This window comes from Hippocampus comes, unplaced genomic scaffold (genome assembly GCF_001891065.2).
Source record: "Hippocampus comes isolate QL1 unplaced genomic scaffold, H_comes_QL1_v1.1 scaffold319, whole genome shotgun sequence".
NCBI classification, from domain to species: domain Eukaryota; kingdom Metazoa; phylum Chordata; class Actinopteri; order Syngnathiformes; family Syngnathidae; genus Hippocampus; species Hippocampus comes.
This window is the reverse complement of record NW_017806090.1, coordinates 1122273-1146565: the sequence shown is the minus strand read 5'-3', so window position 1 is coordinate 1146565 and position 24293 is coordinate 1122273. Positions and strand designations below refer to the sequence as shown.

The following is a 24293-nucleotide window of genomic DNA, read 5'->3' as shown; positions in this document are numbered from 1 at the left end:
TCCATCCATCCTTGCAGCCAAATATGCATTCATCCACTCATCCAACATCCATCAAACCATCTAACTAATCATCCATACGATTCAAGAGTGAACAATTCATCCATCCATGCATGCATCATCCACCCAACAGACAAACCATCCAGTCATTCATCCATTTTCCCATCCAACAATCAATCCATCATCTATCGATCCACCAATTCTTCCATCATCCATTGATGCATTTCACCACCCAACCAATCATCCATCCATCGAGTTATGACCTCTCATCTACCCACCAAAATATCCAGTCATCCATCTATCTACAAAGTATTTCATCCATCAACCATCCACTTATTTATTCATCCATCCAACCCAAAACCAATCATCTACCAACCTTGCAATCAACCACCAATCCATTTAGCCAGTTATGCCCTCATCCAACCAAGCAATCATCCAATGGGCCATTCAACCAATTGAGTCCTTCATGCAACCATTCATATGTTAATTCATCCAACCAAACCATTCATCATCCATTCCACCATCTACCTATCCATCTGTCTATGCATGCATTCATCCACACAAGACCCGTACAGTTCATGAAGTTTTTTTTTCTATAAATATATATATATATATTTATATATATATAATGGAATGATTTATGGGAATGAAATGGATCACAATGGTAAATTTAGTTTTATGAGTTGACTAACTGGAACATCTGGCGGTGGAACTTTTCGGATAACATTTGATTCTTTATGGTCAGGCTTTTTATGATAATCTCCACCAGAGGCAGATGAGAATCCTTGAGGCAGATGAGAATCCTTGAGAGGTCAACTGATGTCAATGATGACCAGACGATGGTTAAATCCGTGAAGTAAAAAAAAAAAAAAAAAAAAAAAAAAAAAACGGGAGACTGATGCTTTTTCTGTGACTCCTGAGTACCGCTGATGACAAGATTGACTAATGAAGCGACACATGTGACAGACGCGCTCGCACAGGACCAGCCCTGGTCACGCATCACATGACCGTACAGTAGGTCAAGGGGATGGGAGGTCCCAGAATCAGTCAGCTACCCTTCTTGTGACTCGACTGTGAGCTTCAGTTGCCGTGGCGACCCATCGTCTTAGTCCGGCACTTTTTTTGCCCTCGCACTACTCTTAGGCCGCTGTTTGTTGATTGTCCGCCTGCGGCATGCACCTCACTGTCAAGGAGGAGCGCCTGGAGCTTGGCCTGAAGGAGCTGGCAGATGATGACACCGCTTTCGGGGTGAGTTCACCCTCATTGTGATCAAAAAGTAGAAACAAAAAGATATTTTAGCATATTTTTGTACAAGTTGTCAGGTTTGTCTTTACAGTTTGTAAGCCACTATGGAATGCGGAATCAACAAAGTCTGCTAAATGTCAGTGGGATCAACTGCACCATGCTCGACTTTGTACGCTCTTAATCCCGCTGGGTCAAAAATGTCACAATTTTGGGCAAAAATTGGACCGACCTTCTACTTGCGTCAATTTGACCCAACTTTCTGGATTGTTTTTGTATACGAAGACTATCCATGCATCCATGATTTAATCCACTTATCCTCACGGGGGTCACAGGCATGCTGAAGCCTATCCCAGCGGTTTTCGGGCAGCAGGCGGGGTACACCCAAAACCGACTGCCAGCCAATCGCTGAGGACACATAGATAAAGAAGCATTCGCGCTCACAGTCGCACCGTGGGACAATTTCGAGTGTCCAACCAAGCTACCATGCGTGTTTTTGGAATGTGGGAGGAAACCGGGGTACCCGGACAAAACCCACACAGGCATAGGAAGAACATGCAAACTGCACATAGGAAGGCCGGGGCCGGAATGGAACTCCGGACCTTTGTTACATGCTAACCAGTCAATTACCATGACGCCTATAAAACATCCATCTATCCATCCATCCAATTACCTGGACCGCTTTTATGCTCGCGAGGGTCGGGGGTCTGCTGTAGGAGTGATTCCCAACCAGTGTGCCGAGAGAGTTCATCAGGGGTGCCTCATTATCCAGTGTCAGTTATCCGGAGAAAAAACTCTGTTAAACATTTTTTTGTTAATTTATCTTGGCAGGCACCTAGACTAACAGGCAAAACAGAATGCCCTTCCACTAGATGACAGAAGGTACATAATTAGCCCGTGTATCCACTTTTTGTGAATCGTTCAGCTTAGTGGTGTGCCGTGATATATTTTCCGATGAGGAAATACGTGCCTTGGCTCAACAAAGGTTGGGAAACACTGCTGGAGCCTATCTAGCAGCCGTATTGGGGCAGCAGGCAGGGTACACCTTGAACTGGTTGCCATCCAATTGCAGGGCACACATAGACAGACAACCATCGACAAAAATTAGGGCTGTATCAATAAAGAGTTTATCCAGAAGCAGTCGAGTGACAACTGGCAGTGGTCGTAACGTAGGCTGTGGCTTATGCACAACAAACGTAGGCTGGACATCCGCAGACTGCCACAGCAAGCACGAGGAGGGTGGTTTTGACAAACCAAACGGCCCGAAAGCACAGCTGTTATTCAATGACTCCCCTTCCCGATTCATTGATTGACTAACCACTCAGTGGTAGTCATCCCAGTGTTTTATTTTGTACAAAAATAAGCACATTTCGTGAGAAGTTTGTTATGTAGACCGTACACCCAGAGGTTCAACTTTTGGACCTCAAGTCATTTTGAACGTGGAAAAATACCAACAGTTAGATTGCAGTCAAATGTACTGATCACCATTAGCAAGTCGTTTTATTTTCGATAGATTAGAACTCAGTGGTTTAACATTGAGCTTTCGCTTCTAAAACGTTTATTTGTACTTGTTTTTGCAAGATGATTTTGAATTAATTTGAATGTGGATACATGAGTGGTGGTCAGATTGATCGAAATATGGATAGGAATAGCAACATTTTATTATTATTGTTATTATTATTATTTTGCCAGGGATGAAGATTTAGGCCACAGTTCCAACTAAAACCAGACAGTTGCCACCTGGCTAAAAAGGTCCCAATTTTACCAGAATACACTTGAAGTCTCCCAAACGCCTGTTGGAAAATGTGTCATTGTTTGATGAAACCAAGGTTGAGCTTCTTGGACATAACTTCAAAAAAATATGTTTGGCAAAAACAACACTGCTGATGTTGAAAAGAGCACGATACCCCAAAGTGAGGCATGGTGGTGGCAGCATTATGTTTTGGGGCTCTTTTGGTTTGCTTTTGTTTTTTTCAGTTGGAACCGGCACTTTTGACGACGTGAAGGGAATCAAACTATTCCAAATAACGGTCAGTAATAGCTCAACATCTTCAGGCTTTGAGAAAAACAAACAAACAAAAAAAAACATTTTGGTATTTCCCTAATTGCGTGTCCACAATCTGTTCCAGGGTCAAACTACCGCCATAATCAAAGCTCACTTGACTTCACAGGCCTCGTTGTCATTCTTGCAGTGTTTTATGAACATGTTATTATTCTTACGAATCATACAAGTGTAAAATGAAGTTAACCACAGTCAGTGGAATTTCACATTTCTGGAATTTGACTCAGTATATAGCAGTCATAAAGAAAGAGCCCATTCAGTTGCACTCTGGTGGTCACGTTCTAAACAATCCAGCTACAACAAAATCCAATCTGCATGGTCAGTCACAGTCTGCAATTGTCAGATGGACAAGAGGATTTTTTTGTTGAATGCGAGTTTCACTTCGGAAAAATAAATTTGGTAGCCGTGTCCGTTATGACTAGACCCACAAAAAAATTCTCAAGAGGCCACGCCTCAAACGACAAAGGAAGTCTTCGAGTTGAATATGAAGCAACACGTCTGCTTGGTAGCACCCCGATACAATTAAAAAAAAAAAAAAATCTCCGAAGCCTGTTTAACTTAGCAACATTGCATTTGGGATGCATTACTATCATGAGTAGGCCCACAAAAAAAGTCTCAGAAAGCCATGTCCAAAAAAAGCACAGGAAGTCTGCCATTTTGGTTTGAAGCGGCTATTTTAGGTTTACTTTGGAGGTTTCCAGGTGACTTGCCATGAAACACGAAACTTCACTGACTCAACTGCACAAGGTTGAATTTTCACCACATTTCACTGAACGACATTGAACGCAGTAAATGTTGGGGTGCGATTATTGAACACAAGAGCTTGGATATGTTTGATATCCAAGGCAAAGTAGCCATGTTGGAAAAGACACAGCAAGTCTGCCATTTTGAAGAGGTCGTATCTGGCTCATTTTGCCCTTTTTCCTGTAGTGAATTAAAAGTGAACTTGATTTTTCTTTTTCTTTGTCCAATTGCAACCAAATTTGAAGCCCATATAATAGACAGAGGCTGGACGATGCTAAATTGTGAAATATTCAAGTCCATCGTTGCATGTGGGAAGAATGATGACTCGCTAGGTAGGAATTTCTATCATAAGTCATTCTTGAATTATTTTGGCTGTTTCCTACGAAGACAAACTTCATTGTACAGACAGAGGAACCACCCAAAAACACAAAACTCTGAGGCATCATAAGTTTGTTGATGGCTACTGTCCGCTTGTTGGTGTGTGTTTGTCTCATGTGCTCACTGTAACAAATGGTGGAGACTCTCAGCTGTCAAAGTGAATGTATGAAGACATTCACCATTCCTTTTTTTGCGGTCAGGGGTCAGAGGGACGCGTCGGATGTATTGATTGGCAGCGGATAAATCGATGAGGTTTCGGTGGGTCAACGTTTATGCCTCAAACGTCTCCTGGAAGCCATTAAATGATAGATGACGCTGCTGTTGCCCGGTTCCGACTTGTGTTGCATTACCCAGAGGTTGTGAACCCTTTTGATGAATTATAAGACCAAAATGTCACTTACATTAGCACTAAAAGAACATCCATGCGCTTGTGACGCGGAAAGTGCACATGACGCTTCGCGGCAAATAATCACGCGCAACACAACATTGGACACGTTTCTGGGTTATTTCGCTGGAATCGCTGCCATGTGTGTTGTAATTCTCACACAGTAAACTTCAAATCTGACGGTCCTAGTAGAAAGTTGAACTCCCAAAATGTGTCTCTAGCAACTTCTAAAACTTCTCATTTGAGGAAGCGGAATGAAGGTAATAGGAGTGAGTTATTAGCATAGAATCAGCAAAGGCTTGAACTATAGCCACATGGCAGTATTGGTCCATGGTCATTTAAATTTTTTAATGGTTTTGATTAAATACGTAATTTATTTATTTAGCGAATGCAAAGTCCTTCAGCCATGCAGTTGCCTCTGGGTCAGCTGAGTGGAGGGTGGCTAGCCCTCAGTTCAGTCATTTTTTTAAACAAACGTCCCAATGATAACAGTGTTTTTTTTTTTTTGTGGCTATCAATTCAGAACTCCTATGTTAAACTGCAACATGACCTGTTATCAAGTTTTGGATGGAGCTTTTGATTTCAGTAAATACAAACCCGTAATGCTGAAAATTCAACAAATGACAATTTTCAGCTCTTTTAAAATCTTGAAAATGTCTGTTTAAAGATTAAGACTTTTCTTTTTAAAATGGGAAAAATACTACTTTCCATTCTGAAACACCCCAGAACTTTGATTTAGAAAACTGAATATTCTTTTTAAAGACACAACTTCATGCTACTATAGACGATGCTGTTTTGTCCATTTCATAAAACAGTTCAATGTCAGGGCGCCGCAGTTCAGGCAAACCACCACCAGATGGCAACATAAAGCCATCAATGGCTTTTTCTACGTTGCACAATGTAAAGCTTTTCGACCCCAGGGAGTGCTGGCACAAGTAGCAGATGTGTTTGTTGTCCTTTGAACTGTACCCTTGAGGAGCTCCTGCTTTCAAGTCGGCCATGAACTTCGAACTGGCGCCTCCATAAATTTGCGTGCCTTTGTGACAGCTCACCTGCCGGCATGAAGCATGCAGGTCGGTTTAACCAACTCCCCACACGCATGACCCATAACGTGATGACAGGATATTATGTGGTCACACGCCTACTGTCGTGAGTGATGTCTAACACATATTAGCAACCGTGCGCATATGGAAGAAAAGTGTAAAGAGCTTTTGGATAGCCGTACACTGTAGTGACTGATAACATGACGCATGTCTGCGAAACTGCCGCAGCTTCTCAATGGAAGTACGCAGTAGTGATGCAAAACTTGAACATATTAAGTCCCCTCCAAAAATACTGGACATTTTGGATCAAAAGATGAGCTTGAGACAAAAGTTCAGAAGTCCAACTTTGAGTTCACGGTATTTACATGTGGATGTGTTAAACGACTCAGGACGGAGCAACTTTTGTTTGAAGCCACCCACTTTTTAAGTGAGCAAAAGTATTGGAACAGACATTATTAAATGAACTCAAAGTATTTCGTGGCTTAAGCCTTACTTGCAATCATTGCATCAAGCCTGCGACCCATTAACTTCACCACACTCTTGCATTCTTCATTTGAAATGGTTATCTAGGCCTTTACTGCAGCCTCTTTCAGTTCTTATTTATTTCAAGGGGTTCCTCTCCTCAGTCTCTTCTTCATGCTCAATTGGGTTAAGGTCCAGTGACTGACTCTGCCATTTTTCCACCCCAACTGAAGTCCTCTGTCGTGTTGGCAGTGTTTTTTTTTTTGTCATGATGTTACCAAAATGAATCCTGAAGTCTACAAAACCATTTTGTCTGTCACGAATAAAAAAAAAATCTTGTGAATAAATAGAATCATGATACTAACTGCGTACTTTTTTTTTCTAGAAAGAAAACGGTCAAGTTAGATTTTAATTTGAAGAGATTGTATTTTTTATGTGTCATCTATATTTTAATTTAACAAGTCCTATTACTGAAAAGCAGGCAAATAAAGTTGTGGTTCTTTTCCAGGAAAAAGGCAATGTATCAGATTTCATCAACAGTTAGAATGTGGTATGAAACTGAAAAAAAAAACTGTAATGCAGGTGGACATCGCCCAAGTGTATCATTTTCCACCTTTCAGATGTTCCTAAATGATTCGCAATGCGTATCCATCACTGGCAATGGTGGTCGGCGTGTGGGCATCCAGATTTTTTTGTTTGTTTTTTAATTGCCAAACAAAACAAAACAGAACGTTTTTGCTTTTTCCTCCCTTGCACCACTCTCTCACCACACTTCTCGGGTATCACGCGAGGAAGTTGGAGAATTTCCCAGCGTGTCGACAACAAATGGGTACAAAAACAATCTCCAGTGAACTTAATACTTGACCGTGAGTTCAAAAGTAAAAAAATAAATAAATAAAATAAAAACTTTTTTGGAGGATGCCCAATCTATGGGAAAGTGAGGTTGCCATCCAGATCCGGGAGGGATTTATTGTGCCGTGACAATCTGCTCGCATCAAAAGGCCAAGTGAGGATACGGACCCAAAAGATCCAGTATGCAGGTGGTTTCAGGTGATCAGAAAACGTAAACACAGGGGATGTTGGCGATGGATCACTTGAAAATCCATGTAAATAAGAAAAAAAAAATGCCAGAGAGGAGCACAAAGACCTGCAGTGTAAAATGGAGGATTTTCTTGAAGTTACCAAGACAGCCCACTGGTGACCAAGCCAGATTTTAATCACCCCCCAAAAAAAATAATTACCATAAAATCCTGTGAGTAAAATGTATATTTTCCAAATAAAATGATCTGAAAACTGGATTATCCGCGGATTAATTAAAAAAAAAAATTATGAATCATTCCAGAATTGGAGGACATTTCGGCTACAAAATTGTTGAAAAATAAACCTTTACTTTTCTGATTTTCAGCTACATGTTCATGAATAGTAGGTAACAAACTATCAAATGCTTGATTCGCTCATCTTAGATCACCGGTGTCAAAGGCCCCGGGGGCCAGATCTGGCCCACCACATCATTTTATGTGGCCCGCGAAAGCAAATCAACAATGGCAACTTTCACGCTGCTTGCTAAAACCGCTACCAAAATTTCAAATTCTCATTTGTAATAAATAAGAGTGATACTGTCAGCATTTTCTTGTGGCCAAACCGCTCGTTACATAAACTTAAAAGTCAAATCAGAAAATGAGATTTGATTTGAATGCCAGGTCCCCCAGCCCTCGTGTTTCCACAGCAAAGCGACTTGAATGTTGAATGCTTGTACCATGTTAAGGAAAGCGATCTGTCCCGTGTGGCCTCTCTGAACAGAGTTGACCTCTTTGTGTTTTTAAGAATCCCCCACTCTGTGCTGAGTATCAGGTGGCTCCTGGTCCTACGAGTCATAAAAATGCCAACGGTTAGCTCCCACCAGTCAGTAAAAGGCATAAGGACCCTTGATCATACGTTGGCACAGGTTGAATCAAGTTTATGATGAAAGCTTGTTGTTTTGATATGTGTCGGTGTTCCTGATCAGGGTTTTTCTTGGCTCAAATTGAGGTGGATTTCGAAACATTCTGGCCATTCGTGCATATGCTGCGCCGCCCCACCGACTCAAACTTTTTTTTTTCTGTGATTGATTTACATCTAGTTAACAGTTACTAGTTGTTGGAGTCATATTACGATATTTAGTATATTAGAGATTTTACATTTCGGTTTCCAGTTTCAGTTAAATGGCAGTTAGTCATTTCACCGCCAGATGCAAAACTGCAAGCATTTGCAAAGACGTCTGCCAGAAATTTGTGCACTATTTCAATGGTTGCAGTCTTTCTTCAAAAAATGGGTGTTCAAAATGAGCATCCCACAAAAAAAACAAAACAAAAAAAAAACTGTTAAACCCTGAACACGTTCAAAATTTCCTGCCGACAAGAAAAACTGTTTGTGACCATTTAAACTGTTCTGTTGAATGTCTTTGCCAACGTTTGCGACCATAAACAACCCCTAAAGAAAAACATTTGATGCAGATTTAGCAGATCTCCTTCTTTACTCCTCCTGCCTGTGTGTCGAAGCTAGCTTGTTTGTTTGGTGTGCACCCCAGAACACGTGCGTACAATTAATTACTATGATCCAGGGTTTGCATGTTTGGTGCGTCTCATGTTTTACTGGTCTAGTACAAACCAGGTTTCATTGATTTGGCAGCGACCAGGATTTTCTCTTTTTGGTACTCACCAGGGTTTACCTAATCCGAACCAGAGAATCAACTTTGAAGTGTGTACACGCCCTTATCATTTACCGCAATGTCTTGTTAAACCCAAGCCTGGAGAGAATGCTTTGTTGTGATAAAAATATGAGAACAAAATAACAAAGACAAGGCAACAAAGGCGATCGGATTCAACGTGACAACAAAAGAACCCTTGTGGCTATTTCTGACATTGTGCGAGTAGAGCGGCCTCTCACCGGATGTCATGCTACGTGGCGACGAGGTCAGATATCAAAGGTGCCTTTGTCTAAGGCAGAAACATGCTGACGCGGTGAAGAAAAACAGAAAAGAACACGAATTGGTCTTGATGTTTGACATGAAACCCAATAAAGCGCATTTGCAACATGATTAATGGCGGCCATGTTGGATGAGGGCAGGCCGCAATGAGAAGGCTGCTATGGTTAAAAAAAAAAAAAAAAAAATTCAAAGACGGACAGAGTAATGAGGAAAGCAACAATGCGTTGATTTAAATTGTTTTTTGCATTTTGCAATAAAACATTTATAATAAAAAAAAAATCACTTAAGTATAAAGTTGTGTATGTGTGTGTGTGCGCGCGCTCGCGTGTTTTTGATGGGATTTCTTTTTAGAAAAGTCAAAATCTTCAGGAGAATAAAAGTATGTTTTTTTGATTCAAAAAACATTTTTTGATCAGCCTTTTCCTCAGAGGAGCTCACTATATATATATTAAAAAAAAAAAATCCCCAAATGGCGGGGCAATCACTTTGATATTTTCAGAGGTTGAAGTGGCCATGAGTAGAGTGCCAATGACAGCAGAGCCTGAGGAGCCTCACACATTTTAAAGGCAGCAGCGCGATTTAAACAGGGAAGAAGCGATTGCTCAGGAGCGGGACTGCTGGCCACTGTGTTGCGCAAAACAAAGAGATTTAAACTTACCCTAACTCCAAGCAGTAGCCCCCGCACAAGGTTTTTATTTGCCCACTGACTGTGTGACAGTTTCAGCTAGACTGACCTTGGACGCACTGATGATGGCTCCACGCACTAATGGAAGCCATCTTGAGTCACACTTTGATCTATACTTTGACCGGTAACTCAAAATGAAACGGCCGCTAATGGCGTGGGACAATGTCAAACATGCCATGGTTGTGTTGTTCGCAAATCTGCTACTTCTCAAACGAAAGCAGGTAGCGGGCCATTTCTTTTCCCAGGCATATGACACCGCGTCAGGACTCACCTTATAAAAATGAGCTTTGCTCTTTCAAAAGAACACAAATCCAAACCATGCTCGCCTGGGCGATATAGCCTTACAATAAAAACCATATATATAGCTAAAAAAAATGACTCTGGTCTAGATTCAAGACCTGAAGTAGGAAACTAGTGCGGGTAGCTGCTGATCGACTGGTATGAACACTTTCCATCCATATGTCCATAAATTGACAGCAAAATATAGGGCAAAGTGGAAGGTTAGGCGGACCACCGGGAAGAGAAAAAACATTTGCGGTATGTGTTTGAGTCTGTGCTCTAGCCAACCTTCTTTTACATGCCACAAATCAAAAAACAAATTTCGGCGCATATGCTCAGTATTTGCAGTCGAAACAAACGGCACCGACGGCATTCCATTCCACACACCAAGGCTAAAAATCCACAAAGCAAATAAAACCTTCTGCTGTGTTGTCCTTGTTGTGTGGTGGGATTCACCTGTGTTTGATGTAGCGTGTGCACACTGGGTGATTTAGTTTGATGGTACGTGTCTTTCGCAGGGCAAAGAGGCTAACGAACAGCCAGCAGTGGATGCGGCGGCGCGGCAGAAGAGCGCCCACTCGGCCGCTGACCTGGTCTACGCTCTCAATGACCGGCCACCATGGTACCTATGCATTCTGCTTGGATTCCAGGTAAATTCACCTCATGCTGTTTTATGTTGGCACAAGCTTCTGGAAAAGGTCGAAAAGGCTAAACACAGTGATGAACAATCACCCCGACCCTAACCACGACAGGGTGTCTTTTATTTAGAGCGGTCCCCATACACACGGTTTTGAGGTGACATACGGCTCGTGATGAACGAGCTTGCTTGGCAGTGAAAGAAGACGCGATAGTAAAACGAGGACCATCTGAAACGAACTGTGTACCATGACTGACTTCCTGAAATAAAACTGACTGACGAATGAACATACAAAGCGACAGCTCGCCCAACTTACTCCAGCGAGACCTTGGTTTACGGCGGCCCAACATAAATGGTTTGGAGGTTACAAATGCCGGCCGCTAAGCTAGTTTGCGCTGTGGCACAAAAAACAAATGTGGGTGTGAAACAAGGACTGGTGGTAATTAACTAACTGACGATTTACTAATTAATATATTATCCTACTCACTAAGTGCACAGAGTCCTCGGTTTTGGGTGATGTCACCGCCGTTGGACTCAAACTGTCTTGCCAACCTGCTAACTGAACTAAGTTAGCCGACTGGCTCATTGACTTTTCAACACAGTGACCAAGCAACTCACCATAGGGCATACTTGGTGTACGACTGTCATGAACTAAGTACTCCCTGTAATTTACACACTAAAGCAAGTAACTGACCCACTATTCGCTAATGAACCTACTTACCGAGCAACCAATCACCTAACCAGCGGGTCCTCAGTTCATGATGGTCCTGACAAACTAACTTCAGAAGTTACAAAAGGTGAGATGAACTGGTGTGCACAGTGTCGGAAGAATATGGGGACCTCCTATAAAAATTAACTGACTTACTAATTAACTGACTAAGTGACTCCTGACTAAACTCAGTTACTGACTGGCATACTAATACCAACAGATCATCCTACCGGACTGTTTAATTGTGTGTTAAAAGCTGCGTCCTTAACAAATATTTCATATTACATACAGAAAGCAACCATCTATCTCATCAGGGCAGAAGTAGATTGCAATGACAGCAATTTTTTTGTGTTTATGATGTTACACGGCTAACGGCTACTAAAAACCAAGCGTAGCAAATTCAAATGTATTTCTGTGAAGAAAAAAGTGTTGACTTTTGACACACTTGTATGCAGCTGGTGACCATGAGGCTATAATTGATTAACATTGCATAGGTGCCTACGCTGATTGATTGGATCGAAACATCCTGTAGGCATTCTTTTCACACAGAAAGCTTTTAGTAACTCTAGCTTTCTGAGCATAGCTGCGTAATGAAATAAGTGAAGACTGATGACATTCAATAAGCATTCAAGGATTCGATACAGAAAAAAAAAAACCCACACACATTTGAATAAGCGTGGTTTGTTTAAAATGGATCGGTAACAGCTACAACCGTGGCAGGCTGTCAGCCTCAAAGCTAAGTGAGAAAATACATTTTCGCGAATTATACTGCCTTTGAAACGCAGTCTGCCGAATGTCAGGAGTGTCCCGCGGCTCGCTATCACCGGCCCAGCTCTCACGGCTGAGTGCTGTGGGTGAATGACCAGAGCAGCTAGCTGTTAGCCACTAGCCGCTATCAGTCATCAGTCATCACGACTGATGACTGATGAAAATGGCTGTTCTGAGTTAGCGCGTCTACCAGTATTAGCTGGCTGGATATGTGGAGCTGACCGAAATATCACTGGATGTTGCTGAATATTTACCAACTCGGTCTGGTTTTGTCAGTAAGGCAGTCACAATTTCTCTTTGGAGTCAGCTTTCAGAGGACTCCTAGAAATGGGCAAAATGACCCGTAAAATGGGCGCTTCAAAACAGAATGAGAGACCTCCGGTGCATTTTTGGATATGGTTTCCAGAGGCTTTTTTTGGTGGCCTTATCCATGATAGACGTGTCTGTCAAAATGCATGGTATTAAACTGGTTTTGAAGGCTCAATTTTTGAAAATGGTTAATTTGCAGTCATCACTAGTAAATTGGTAAAATAACCCTAAAATGGCTGTTTCAAACCAACATGGCAGACATCCTTTGCTATTTTTTTCTTTGTTTGTTCTACCATGTCAAGCCTTCCGGGATCCCACTTTTTCATCTCTTCTGGGCCTTTCACAACCAATAACGCCAGTAAGACATCATAGGAGCGGCAATAGAGTCTGAGAAGAGGCGCCTAGTGGGGAACATTCCCTCCATCAAACTGACATCCTCTCACCGACTTGCTGTTCAGGCGTTCAAAGATATCATCATGAAATCTATATGATTTCAAGCCGAATGCCAAAGAAAATATTTGTAAAACAGGCAACGGGGGGGATCAGTCGACAGAGGTCAAAATGGAACATCAACATCCCAGCGATAGTGTTTGAATGCCGGCAGCGTGGCGTGAACACAGAGCGTTGGCAGCATCAGAGAGCTTCGAGCTTGTTATGATGATAGGAACTGGCGGTGTCTTCGTGGTATGATGACAGCTGGGCTTTCGGTTCAATCACCTGGACTTAATCAGCTGGGTTTGGGGGGAAAAAAAAGCCAGAGTCTATTTGGAATGAACCATCATCAGCGTGACCATCATCGAAAAAATTGTCATTTGTAAGAAATTGGTCAAAATTCGCCGAAAAGCAGAGCCGCGTTTCTTGCTGCCAAACGCTGAAGTATTTCATCTAAATATGATTGATGGGTAATTTCAAAACATCAGAGTAATCACTCATCAACTATCTGCTGCAAACTCACGTCCCGATGGTTACCTCCCTCTGATATCATCTGTCCATTAACAATCAGAGTTGCCAGTATGTAAAAATAAACAAATATTTTAGCAGTTGGTGGTTGTGACGATGCGAAAAAGGACGACGAAATTCATCACTGATACAAAGTGTCCCACAGTGCATCGGCATGTGCTTGCGACATCGTCGCCGTGCTTTCGAGTGACCACGTTTTCCTTTTTTTCAATCATGACATGCATAAACGTGAATGGAAGGTTCAAGTCATGTGCACATCATGAGCGAAACGAGTTGGTCATACGTGTCCTGCTGTGTCGGCTCTGTGTCAGCATTACGTCCTGGCGTTCGGCGGCATCATCGCCATCCCGCTCATCCTTGCCGAGCCGCTCTGCATCGGCAACAACAACATGGCCAAAAGCCAGCTCATCTGCACCATCTTCTTCGTGTCCGGACTCAGCACGTTGCTTCAGACGAGTATCGGCATCAGGTAAAAAATGTGATGAGATTAAATGAAATAAATGAAGAGATGTATTTTATTTGACCAGTTTTAAAGTAAAACCTTGAGGCTGATCCTCTAGATTGGAAGCCACCATTTGGACCAAATAATGATGGCTCGTACTACTCAGCACCAATCTGAATCAGGTGTTATAGTAGACAGATGGATGACACAAAATTGTCAAGATTTTCTTGCTTACGTTATGTAATGTGTGTGTGTGTGGGGGGGGGGGGTGTAAAAAGGTAGCCTGTTAAAACAGCTCCACTAACTTTGTCCTTTCCGCCCATTTTCACCATTTAGTTTTTGTTCTTTGTCGCCATCTTGTGGCACCCATTGGTAATTCCAAAGCTTTTTGGGTGGGCGGCAATTGGCAGATTTTTGCCATTTGCCAAAGGGCTTGAGCCCTTTCTCTCCTCTTGGGAATATTACATTTCGAAGTTTGCAGATATAATCCTGTATATCTGTATTACCATTTTGACTGACAATAGATGTACATTTAATGCCTAAATAAGACATTCAACTGGATTCTGCCCAGTTCAAAGCAACAACTTTCATGATACTGTGAGGGCGGTTGGCGATCCCTGATCTCAGGCAATCGTGCCTCAGTGTTTCACACACTTTAGTGAGGACGACACATGCGCAGACACACACACGCACGCACATTGCTTTTCGATGTCTCTATGTGAGGCGCAAAATGCAAATTTAGCCTCACAACCTATGATGCAAAACCGCTTATTTGGAACTTTGCAGAACACACACACACACACACACACACACATTTCATTTTTGCAAGTCAGGTTCACGCGCTCTCTCCCGCGTTGTTTATCATCGCCATAAATAAGATGTTCAATGTGTACGCAGCTTAGCGCATCGAGCTCATGTATGCATAGAACTCCTGGGAGCCATTAAGCACCACCGCGGGGGAGTGAGGCGATGACGATGATGATGGCGATGCATCCATCTTTATGAGTACGCCGCAGCCTCCCACACAATTGAGTCGTACGTGCCCCGTATTGAAAACCCTGAGCAAATAATGGAGGCTTTTGTCTGAGGCGCGAGCCCACGCAGGTCACAAGAAGCTAAAACGCAACGTGAATGCAGAGGCCGGCAAACATTTGGTCACATCTAATCCTTATTTGCTTTGCATCTTTTTTTCACGTTTGCAATGGGCTCCAAGACAAACGGCCTGTTGTGAAGTCAAGCTGGGGAAAAAGGGTACAGTTGACGCACCCTTTTTTTCCCGTAATTCATTCATCACATTTAACACGTTAAAAAAAAAAAAAAAAAAAAGCACATTTTATTGCAGTTTTCTAACCGTCTACCTTCACACCTCCAAATTTCTTCTCCAAAATTTTTGCCAATGAATGTTGCATACTTGTTTAGCAGTGTTATATTTTTCCCATGGATCAGCAAAGTACAGCCATATTATATAACCACTGTCAGTCAATACAGTTTGGCGCTCCATCCGTAAGTGCAACTTAAAACGACTACACAAAGCAAAAGCCATTTATTAACAACACTGAGAAAGGCCGCAGGCTTTGCTGTGCACGGGCTCATCCAAGCTGGATAGATGCAAAGTGGAAAAGTGCTCTGTGGTCTGACGAGCCCACAGTTCAAATTGTTTTTGGAAATTGTGGGCGTTGTGTGCTCCAGAGGAAAGGAACCATCCGGACTGCTATAGACGCAAAGTGCAAAAGCGAGCATCTGTGATGGTATGGGGCTGTGTTACTTACTGCCAGTAGTATGGGTAACTTACACATCTGTGAAGGCACCATTAATGCGCAAAAGGTACATACAGGATTTGGAGAAACATATAGCAACATCATTTCAATGGAGACCCCTGCTAATTTCAGCAAGAAAATGCCAAAACACTTTCTGCGCGTGTTACAACAGCCTGGCTTCGCGGGTACTAGACTGGCTTGTCTGCAGTCCAGACCTTGTGTGGCGCATTATGAAGCGAAAAATACGACAACGGAGACCGAGGTCTGTTGAACAGCTGAAGTTGTACATCAAGCAAGATTGGGAAAGAATTCCACCTACAAAGCATCAACAATTCGTGTCCTCAGTTTCCAAATGCTTAGTGAACGCTGTTAAAAGGTGATGTAACACGGGGGTAAACATGCCACTGTCCCAGCTTTTTTGGAATGTGTTGTAGCTATAAAATTAGATATAGGGTGAAAATGATTTGCAAATCATTGTATTCTGTTGTACTTGGAATTGCGTTGGTAGGTGTGGACAGTGAGTCTCGCGGAATCAACTTTGCATCTTGTGACAGCTGGAAGCATTGCGCCTGCGTTGTATCTGGGGTACTACGTCAAAAGCTGAAGAAATTCCTTGTCGCCGCGAGCTACCAAAGCACTTCAAAGCCTATACTATCACCTCAAAGCAAAACACATGGCACTTAGCACAGACACCGTTGCTAATGTTGGTGTACCGTGAATCAAGTTAGCGTGATCATGTGCCTCTCAGCCAAAGTGAGCTGAAGCCAGCTCACAGGCGACCCTAAAGGGGATAAGCGCTATATGGCATACAAGATTGGTATTCCAATCATATTCGATGTGTTTCTGGTGTCTACTAACAGTCATGATCTTTGACGCGCAGGCTGCCAATTCTCCAGGGCGGGACCTTCAGCTTCATCACTCCCACTCTGGCCATCCTTGCGCTGCCCAAGTGGCAGTGTCCCGCCACGCAAGAGCCTGCCATGTTGTCCGCGCACAACGCCAGCAGCCCGTTGCAGATGACGGAAAGTGGCGACGAAGTTTGGATGTCGAGAATGCGCGAGGTAAGTTCTAAAGTGGTCACACTTATTAACCCACACAACACTGTGGAGCAACCACGCTGAGTGACTTCATTGCGAGGTGCTGCTGCTTTATTGAGTTCAAATATGTTAATTCATCAAAACTGGAATTAATTCGTTTTTTGAGTACATTGTATTGTTGTTAGAGTGAAGTATCACGATTGTGGTGAATCGTATCACAATCAAAGTGAACCGTATCACCGTTGCGGTGAATCACATCACAATTGGGTCGACTTGTATTCCAATTTGGGCGTGTCCTATCTTAGTCGGAAAAACAAACATTCGCTGGACTGCAGCTCAGCAAGTAAAATGACAATTCCCAAACCAAGAAGGAGAATATTGCTGAAGAATCCGATTCCCCCTGCCGGGTATATTCAAAGGGTTTTGGGGGCATTCATTGAATGGCTGTCTGCCTGGGGAGTTCGTCTGTCATTTGTTAAAAGCATATCTGGTATTTTTGAGCCATCAATCTCAGCTCTGTCAGCACAGTATTGCAAATCAAACCCTCATCCCTGACTGAATTGTATCGCATCACGATTGGAGCGTAATCATGGAGGGAGTATCATCATTTGAATTGTAAAGGAAATGAAAGGTCTCAACCTCTCACTTGACAGATCCAAGGAGCGATCTTGGTGTCGTCGCTGGTCCAGATCACGCTGGGCTTCACCGGCCTGGTGGGCTTTGTGCTGCGATACATCGGACCGCTGGCTATCGCGCCCACCATCAATCTCATCGGTCTGTCACTGTTCACCGAGGCGGGCAAGAAGTCAGGCGGCCACTGGGGGATCGCTGCTCTGTGAGTTTGCACAGCTTATAACTGATGAATTGAAAAAATGCTCATGCGACTACGATGACCATTGTGTATGAGAACTCCCGAAAGTGTGACATTCTACGTTTAAATTTTCATTTTCCAGGAGTCTGTTCAAGACAACCTTCTCCCAGAGATTTTGTACTGCTATAATTGCGACCAAATTTGAAGCACGTGTACTTGATGCGCGTGGCTATATTTTAAAATGTTTTGAGTTTTGCGTTTCTGTTTTTACTCATCATGGGCAAAGGGTGAATGGAGGCAACTGAACTTTTTTGTTTGTTGACGATATATCTTGATCTGAAGTCAGTTCAAAATTTTTGGAGTGGCGTCTCATTTCTTATTTTTCTGATGGGCGCGTCCTTTCGGTGGTTAAAATAGGGTTGTTGCTATTGTTGCCAGGGGTGGCTGCTGAACAACTGTCCTGCATACCGAACGGTTGGCAAAACGGCTCATTAGTGGCAACTCTTCCCGTGGACTGAGACTAAAGTGACCTTTATTCAATCCGTGTGGACCACCGTGACCTAGTCGCAACTTCGCAGTGACAAATGTAGCGGGCATCTGTGCGAGTATTCTGTTCACAGACACGGCGAGCACATCAAGGATACGCTGCAGTCTCACTGTTCACAATAGCACATAGCATTACCATGAGCAGCCCTCTGTTCTAAGTCGAGACCTTGAACAGCGCCCTGGGTCTGCTTTCGACAAACGCGCTGTCTGTGGCACACATGAAAGCTTTATGCCACTATTGCAAGGACAATACATCTGCACCCTTGTGCCGCAGTGTGTTTTGATCTTCTCCGCTGACTTTGGTGTTGAAAACCTCGGGCCGGGAAGTGGGATTTGTCAGTACAAGTGGTTTTGTCACAGAGGTCTAGAGGTTACAGCTACAGACACTTATACTCACTTAACGTCGCTTCCACGGCTTGAACGAAGAAACATCTGTGTTTGCACTGAGGGCCATGTTTGAGGGAGTCTTGCGGTGCCCATGTGAACCTTCATACAATATCCAGCAGCATGGCACAAAGTAGCCTAGAAATTCGCACAGGCCAGCTCTACTAGTCAAGACTATTAATTGCTTTTTTTAAATGTAGTTTTTTTTTTTTTTTTAAACATTCGAGACGAAAAAGAGTCCAATCACATGTTTTGAAACGCAATTGACAATTTTTGATATATGTGGTTTTATAAGATTCTAACAATACAAAATGCAGTCTCACCTGGACTGACAAGTGTTTTTCGGGCAAGGATAATTAAGAGCAGAAGTGTCAAGCGTAAGAATCGATAAAGCGTCCTCTACGAACTTCAGGTCAGTGTACAGGCAGATAAAATAAATCTTGAAATGAAGACTTGAAGCCAAAGTTAAGCATTTTAAATCATGGTTACGAGACAGAGTTAGGGTTTCCCACTCGTATTTAAAATGGGGCTTTCAAGCATGGGTTAAGCTATCAAGATGAGATTTGGTTCTCAAATGAGTCTTTTTTGCAAAGTGTAAGTTGGCACTCAACCGTAGCGCTACGCTGTTGTGCGCCCACAGCACGGTGTGCCTCATCCTGCTGTTCTCGCAGTACCTGAGCAAAGTGGACGTGCCACTGATTGCGTACAAGGACAAGAAGTGGAAGGTGTTCCACTACCCTCTCTTCAAGCTCTTCTCGGTGAGTCACTGGCTTCCACGCATGAACTCCGTTGCCCTCTGCGCGCTCTGCCACACAAACGATTATGCTGTTCTATTACTGTTGAGTAACCGCTGACGCTCACACACCTGTGATGCTGGCCCAACTCCTGAAGCAATTCAAGCGTGACTCTGTGGAATGCACCCGGCCGCAGTGCATGTGTTTCTTCATGAAAATGATGCGTCGGCCCGAGTGCCAGAACGTTATCTTGGAGTCACCGAAGAGCTCTCTGATTCACTCACGCTCCGGGGGTTTAAACTTTGGGATGCAAAAAGAATCAATATAAATTCTGCTGATCTTTGAGTGTGTGCTTTAAGATGAATTACTCAAACAATAGAGGGCGTCCCGGTGTAACGGAATGAGCTTCTTTAAAGCGACAGTGAAAGAGAAGTCAACGCCCGGCCATGTCAACGTTACAGAGCACCCTTCCATTTGATTGTTTTTACAGGGCATCTTGAAAAGGATGAATTCTCCACTTCAGGAATTAGGAATTTGATTTGACCCAAAAAGTTATTGTTACTATTCCATCTAAATTACATGACAAAGTACAAGATTCTCGGAGCTGCTGATGAGCGTTCCAAGTCAGGGCTTTAAAAAGATTTTACCCGATCACGAGTTTTTGGAGTCAATCGGCGATCGGCCATCACTGAGCTTGAAAAAAAAAGTGATACGTGATCAGTGATTCGATCCGAAGATGAAGCAATCTATCTCTTTAAACCATAATGAAAATGCATTTGAAAAAAATAATTTAAGTCACAAAGGCGGAACTCCCGCTTCCCAGCGCAAAGTCTTTCCGCTCGCAAGAGGCGCTACAAGGCTAAAAAAAGAATATCTTTGGGCTCACACATACAAACTATTGCAAAACAGAATGACTCCGGACTGAATGAGCTTGCGTTTGCTGTAATGTCTTATTTCGTGGATACGATCAATGATTTCATCGATGGATTGCGCAAGAATGCGATTTCAATCCTTGTGATCATATCAGTATAAAAGTCTAGTTTTGAGCAAATGTTAGGGGTTTAAAACGTGGGTCTGACTGATCTGCAACAGATGTCATACAATACCACAACTACAAGAAGTCAGACCTTCATAAAATCCTCATGTGAACGAAAAGTTTCACACTTGTTTCACCATCCCAAGAAAAAACACCAGGCAGGCAAACAGGCAAACAAATGCTTGATGCCAGAGCACCCTTAACTTGAATCAAAGTAGCTTTTACAGTTTGAAAAACACTTAAATGTGGCTTCCTTGAACCAGAGCATCCCCTGATGCCTCCGCGTTATCTCCCCCGTATAATCCAAAACATAGCGCAGCACGTCCTCATCATGTCAACGGACCAAATCCAGGCAGTCCAAATAAAATATTCCAAAGAATTTTCCTTTGGCTTCATCCCATCTGTATCTGATAGCGGCGTTCCTACACTTGGTGTGTCGTAATTTCCCTGACGTGAAATTTTTGCCTGCTTAAACTCCAGGCCTTGTTCGGAATGTGTGGCGGCTGGCTGGTCTGCTTCTTGCTGACCGTCTTTGAGGTGCTGCCGTCCAAGCCGGACAAATACGGTTACTCGGCGAGGACCGACATTAGCCTGGATGCAGTCGCCAACTCACCTTGGTTTCACATTCCCTACCCAGGTAACCCCCGAAAACAACCACGTAGCATTAGCATGTTTGGCTGATACCGTACAGACTCACGCTAATATTTCCTGTCATGTGCTTTGAGATGGGGGACCATGACCGCTTTTGGGCTTTCAAAAACAAAAAGAGACCGCCATTTATACATACATCCACTCCATTTTAAAGCCAAGGTGGGGTTTCCAAGGCAAGGTGAGGGTTTCGATTTAAGATTTCAAGTCTGTCTTTGGGTTTTGAACGAGGGTTAGGTTTTCAGATGTGTATCGATTACGTAGATAGATAAGTGAAACTCACCGTTCCAGTAGTCTCCACAATGAAAACAGATTCAACTCAACACAGAACACATTGTGAATAGTCATATAGTCGACAGAATTTCTTCTTCTTTTTAATAATCAATGAAATCTTTCACAGTGTTCCGGACTCTTGTTTCTTGTACAAGTAGTGCGGTCCATTTTTGCCTCCATTGCTTGAAGATGCTAATGCTAATAAAAAATACAATTGTATGCAATCCCTCGTATTGTGGATGATAAAAAGTACACATTTCCATGTGACACACGGAAATGGATTTGCACTGCCCTTGCTCTTATCTGTTTTTCGGAATCAGAATCATCTTCATTGGCCAGGTATGTGGAAAACACAAGGAATTTAACTCCGGTAGTACAGGCTACACTAGTAGTGCAAAAAAAAAAGCAACTGCGATAAACAAGGACATGACATAAGTATCGAAAGACTTTGTGTAATGTAAGGATACCCTTGTACAGTAGTGGCACCCAATGACAGCTGTACGACAAAGTGCAGAGTCATCGGGCACAGATCAAGTGATCAATGGTGCAATCCCACACTATGACGGCTGTGCAGTTGGTGCAGATAATCTTTGCACCATTTTTCAAGTGACCAGTAGCAGTAACTGTAGTACAACTTTAGGTGTGCGATGATACAGAAAGTCTTTAACCACTTTAAAGTGTCTGGTGCTGTGGAATATTGATCGACGACATTTGTTCAGGTATGTCGAGAGCTGGAGCTACAATGATCAGCGCGGTAATACTGTTCCACGGGGGTGTGCAAAAATGCAAACAGCCACTATAGACTTGGGTTACTGTTTAGGGAGTTAACGGCGAGAAGGAAGAAGCTGTTTGAATTTCTGTTGGTTTTGGTGGCATGGTTCGAGAGGGCTTCCCTGGAGGGAGCCATTTTAAAGGCTCTTTTCAAGCTTCCTATAGCACCGTGACTCACTAAAGTGCCTGGCGTGTATAAGTGCCAAGATTAAACACATGCGCTGGCACAATTACAATGATCAACCCAAGTTCCTGGAAGACCTTTACCGGAGACAATTATAAATGTTTAGCGGACACGCAAGCTACGGTATGCCTTTACAAACATGTGGGCCATGGACACCAAGGAGAGATTATGGATCCCCCGCCCCCATAATTTCAAAGCGCTCCCAGATGCCTTCATAAAATGTTCTGTTGTCTTCTTCAAAACACCCCAAGGATTAAGAATTATTGTACTCGACCAATGGCAAGTCCGGCTTTCATTACCGTTAACGCTCTGGGTAAAGTTAGGAGTGGCTGCACCATGAGCCTCGACACTTAAAAATGCAGCTGCAGACTGCACAACATGTGCAAGCCCCGACAAAGACCGCAGGCATTTTAGTTTCCTTTGTGGAAGCAGCACTTCACCTAGCGGTTGAATTACACGTGTCAATCAAGGTGGGGAAACAGGCCTTGTGTGTACAACACTCGACCAAAGAGTTGTCTCAGGAGATTAGACAGGAAATTACAAAAGGTGAAAAAAGGTAAAGGCGACTTTTACTGTTACTCAACCAGTTCTTTGACAGCATCTTGTGGCATGTTAGTGCATTACTTAAAGAGCATAACAATCAGCAAATGGACAAAAATTGCTGTTTTGTTTGGTTTTTTTTTTACATTGGACACAACATTCCAATTTCACTGGAATTTGGTTTGCAGATGCAAGTTGCCAACCCGGCAAGAGCCAGATTGATATGTGAATCACTCAAAGGAGTTCTCCAGAGTATCCATCCGGGTCTGCTCCAATTAGGAACTGCCCGGGAAAGGCGGGACATGCAACACTTGCGGCAGCTTGTCCTCGCCGACCAAACTTTTGCTTTTTGTTTTGACCAAGCCCGGCAATGGATGAAAACGTCGTGGCATCATGGTGTTGAGTGAGTTTTTGCAATGTACACATACGGATAAAGGGCCTCTTAAATAACACACCATCAGATTTTTTAATAAAGCCAATTATTGAAGCGAGAAAAGTCACAGTCGCATATCCCGCCCCCAAACACATTGATGCTTTGTGATTGGTCCACACAACCAGCGTAAATCAGCGGGCTCGAGACTAGATGGATTAACCTTTTTTTTTGTAAACTCAAATACAGCAAGAATTTAAGAAAGATTTGCAAGTTGCAGCAATGTAATTGTTCTTTGCTTTTATTTGACGTGTGAAGGGTATGAAATCAATTTAACTTAAAAATTCAAATTTATTTTTTATTGGAGATTTTATTTTAACGTGGTATCGCCCAGCCTGAGTACAAGCAAGTCTAGTTTGTGGAGTGAGGACACATTTGATCGGTCGCTACTTTACTATGACATAAGCACAGCAAATAGGGTAGTCGAGCCTCTGGAGTGACAAGGCAAACTTTTGACAAAATCCAGAAGCAGTCGCACGAGGTCACACATAAGGAACTCACTTAGCCTGAAACATGACGCAGGGAGTCTGGAAAATATCGGACGGCTTTAGTAGGGATGATTTAGATGACAACTACTAAAGTAGTGACTACTTGCTGCTGGCAAAGGCTCACATTTTTGCAGGCATCTTACTTTATTCATAGTTACTCAATAAGAAAGCAAGCCTGTCTGGGATTGATCAAGTGTATCGGAGACCCGTGTTCGATACTTGTGGCGCAGGGCTCCTTTGAGGAATTTCCCACGGAGGAAAGTGCAGAAACAGAACACAGCTTTTTTCTCAGTGATTTCACTCAGTTAACAAAAAACAGGGCCTTTCACATGAACAGAATCTGATTTTGCGAAGGAAAAACCACAACAAATCATATAAATGTTCCAAAAAACATTTATAATCTCAAAGGATTTCCACTGAAGCTGAAAGACATCTTATGTGGCAGAACAAAAGCATGATTTTGTTTCTTATAGATAGATAGATAGATAGATAGATAGATAGATAGATAGATAGATAGATAGATAGATAGATAGATATCCTTTATTTGTCCCACACTGGGGAAATTTACAACACTGATGTTGTAATGA

At 42.8% G+C, this 24293-nt stretch overlaps 1 protein-coding gene across 3 annotated transcripts in view; it reads left to right on the top strand.

Annotated features, from left to right (window-relative positions):
* The window catches only part of LOC109530886 (solute carrier family 23 member 1), a 43625-nt gene that overhangs the window by 8466 nt on the left and 10866 nt on the right, over window positions 1-24293 (top strand). Inside the window, exons 2-8 of one of the 3 annotated variants that reach the window (XM_019894837.1) lie at window positions 1189-1245; window positions 10761-10892; window positions 13937-14094; window positions 16705-16885; window positions 17515-17696; window positions 19243-19360; window positions 20853-21009. In XM_019894837.1, the coding sequence (XP_019750396.1) occupies window positions 1189-1245; window positions 10761-10892; window positions 13937-14094; window positions 16705-16885; window positions 17515-17696; window positions 19243-19360; window positions 20853-21009 (985 nt within the window). Of the gene's footprint in view, window positions 1-1140; window positions 1246-10760; window positions 10893-13936; window positions 14095-16704; window positions 16886-17514; window positions 17697-19242; window positions 19361-20852; window positions 21010-24293 lie in introns of all 3 variants that reach the window. The other 2 variants (XM_019894838.1, XM_019894840.1) reach the window with 2 other exon arrangements.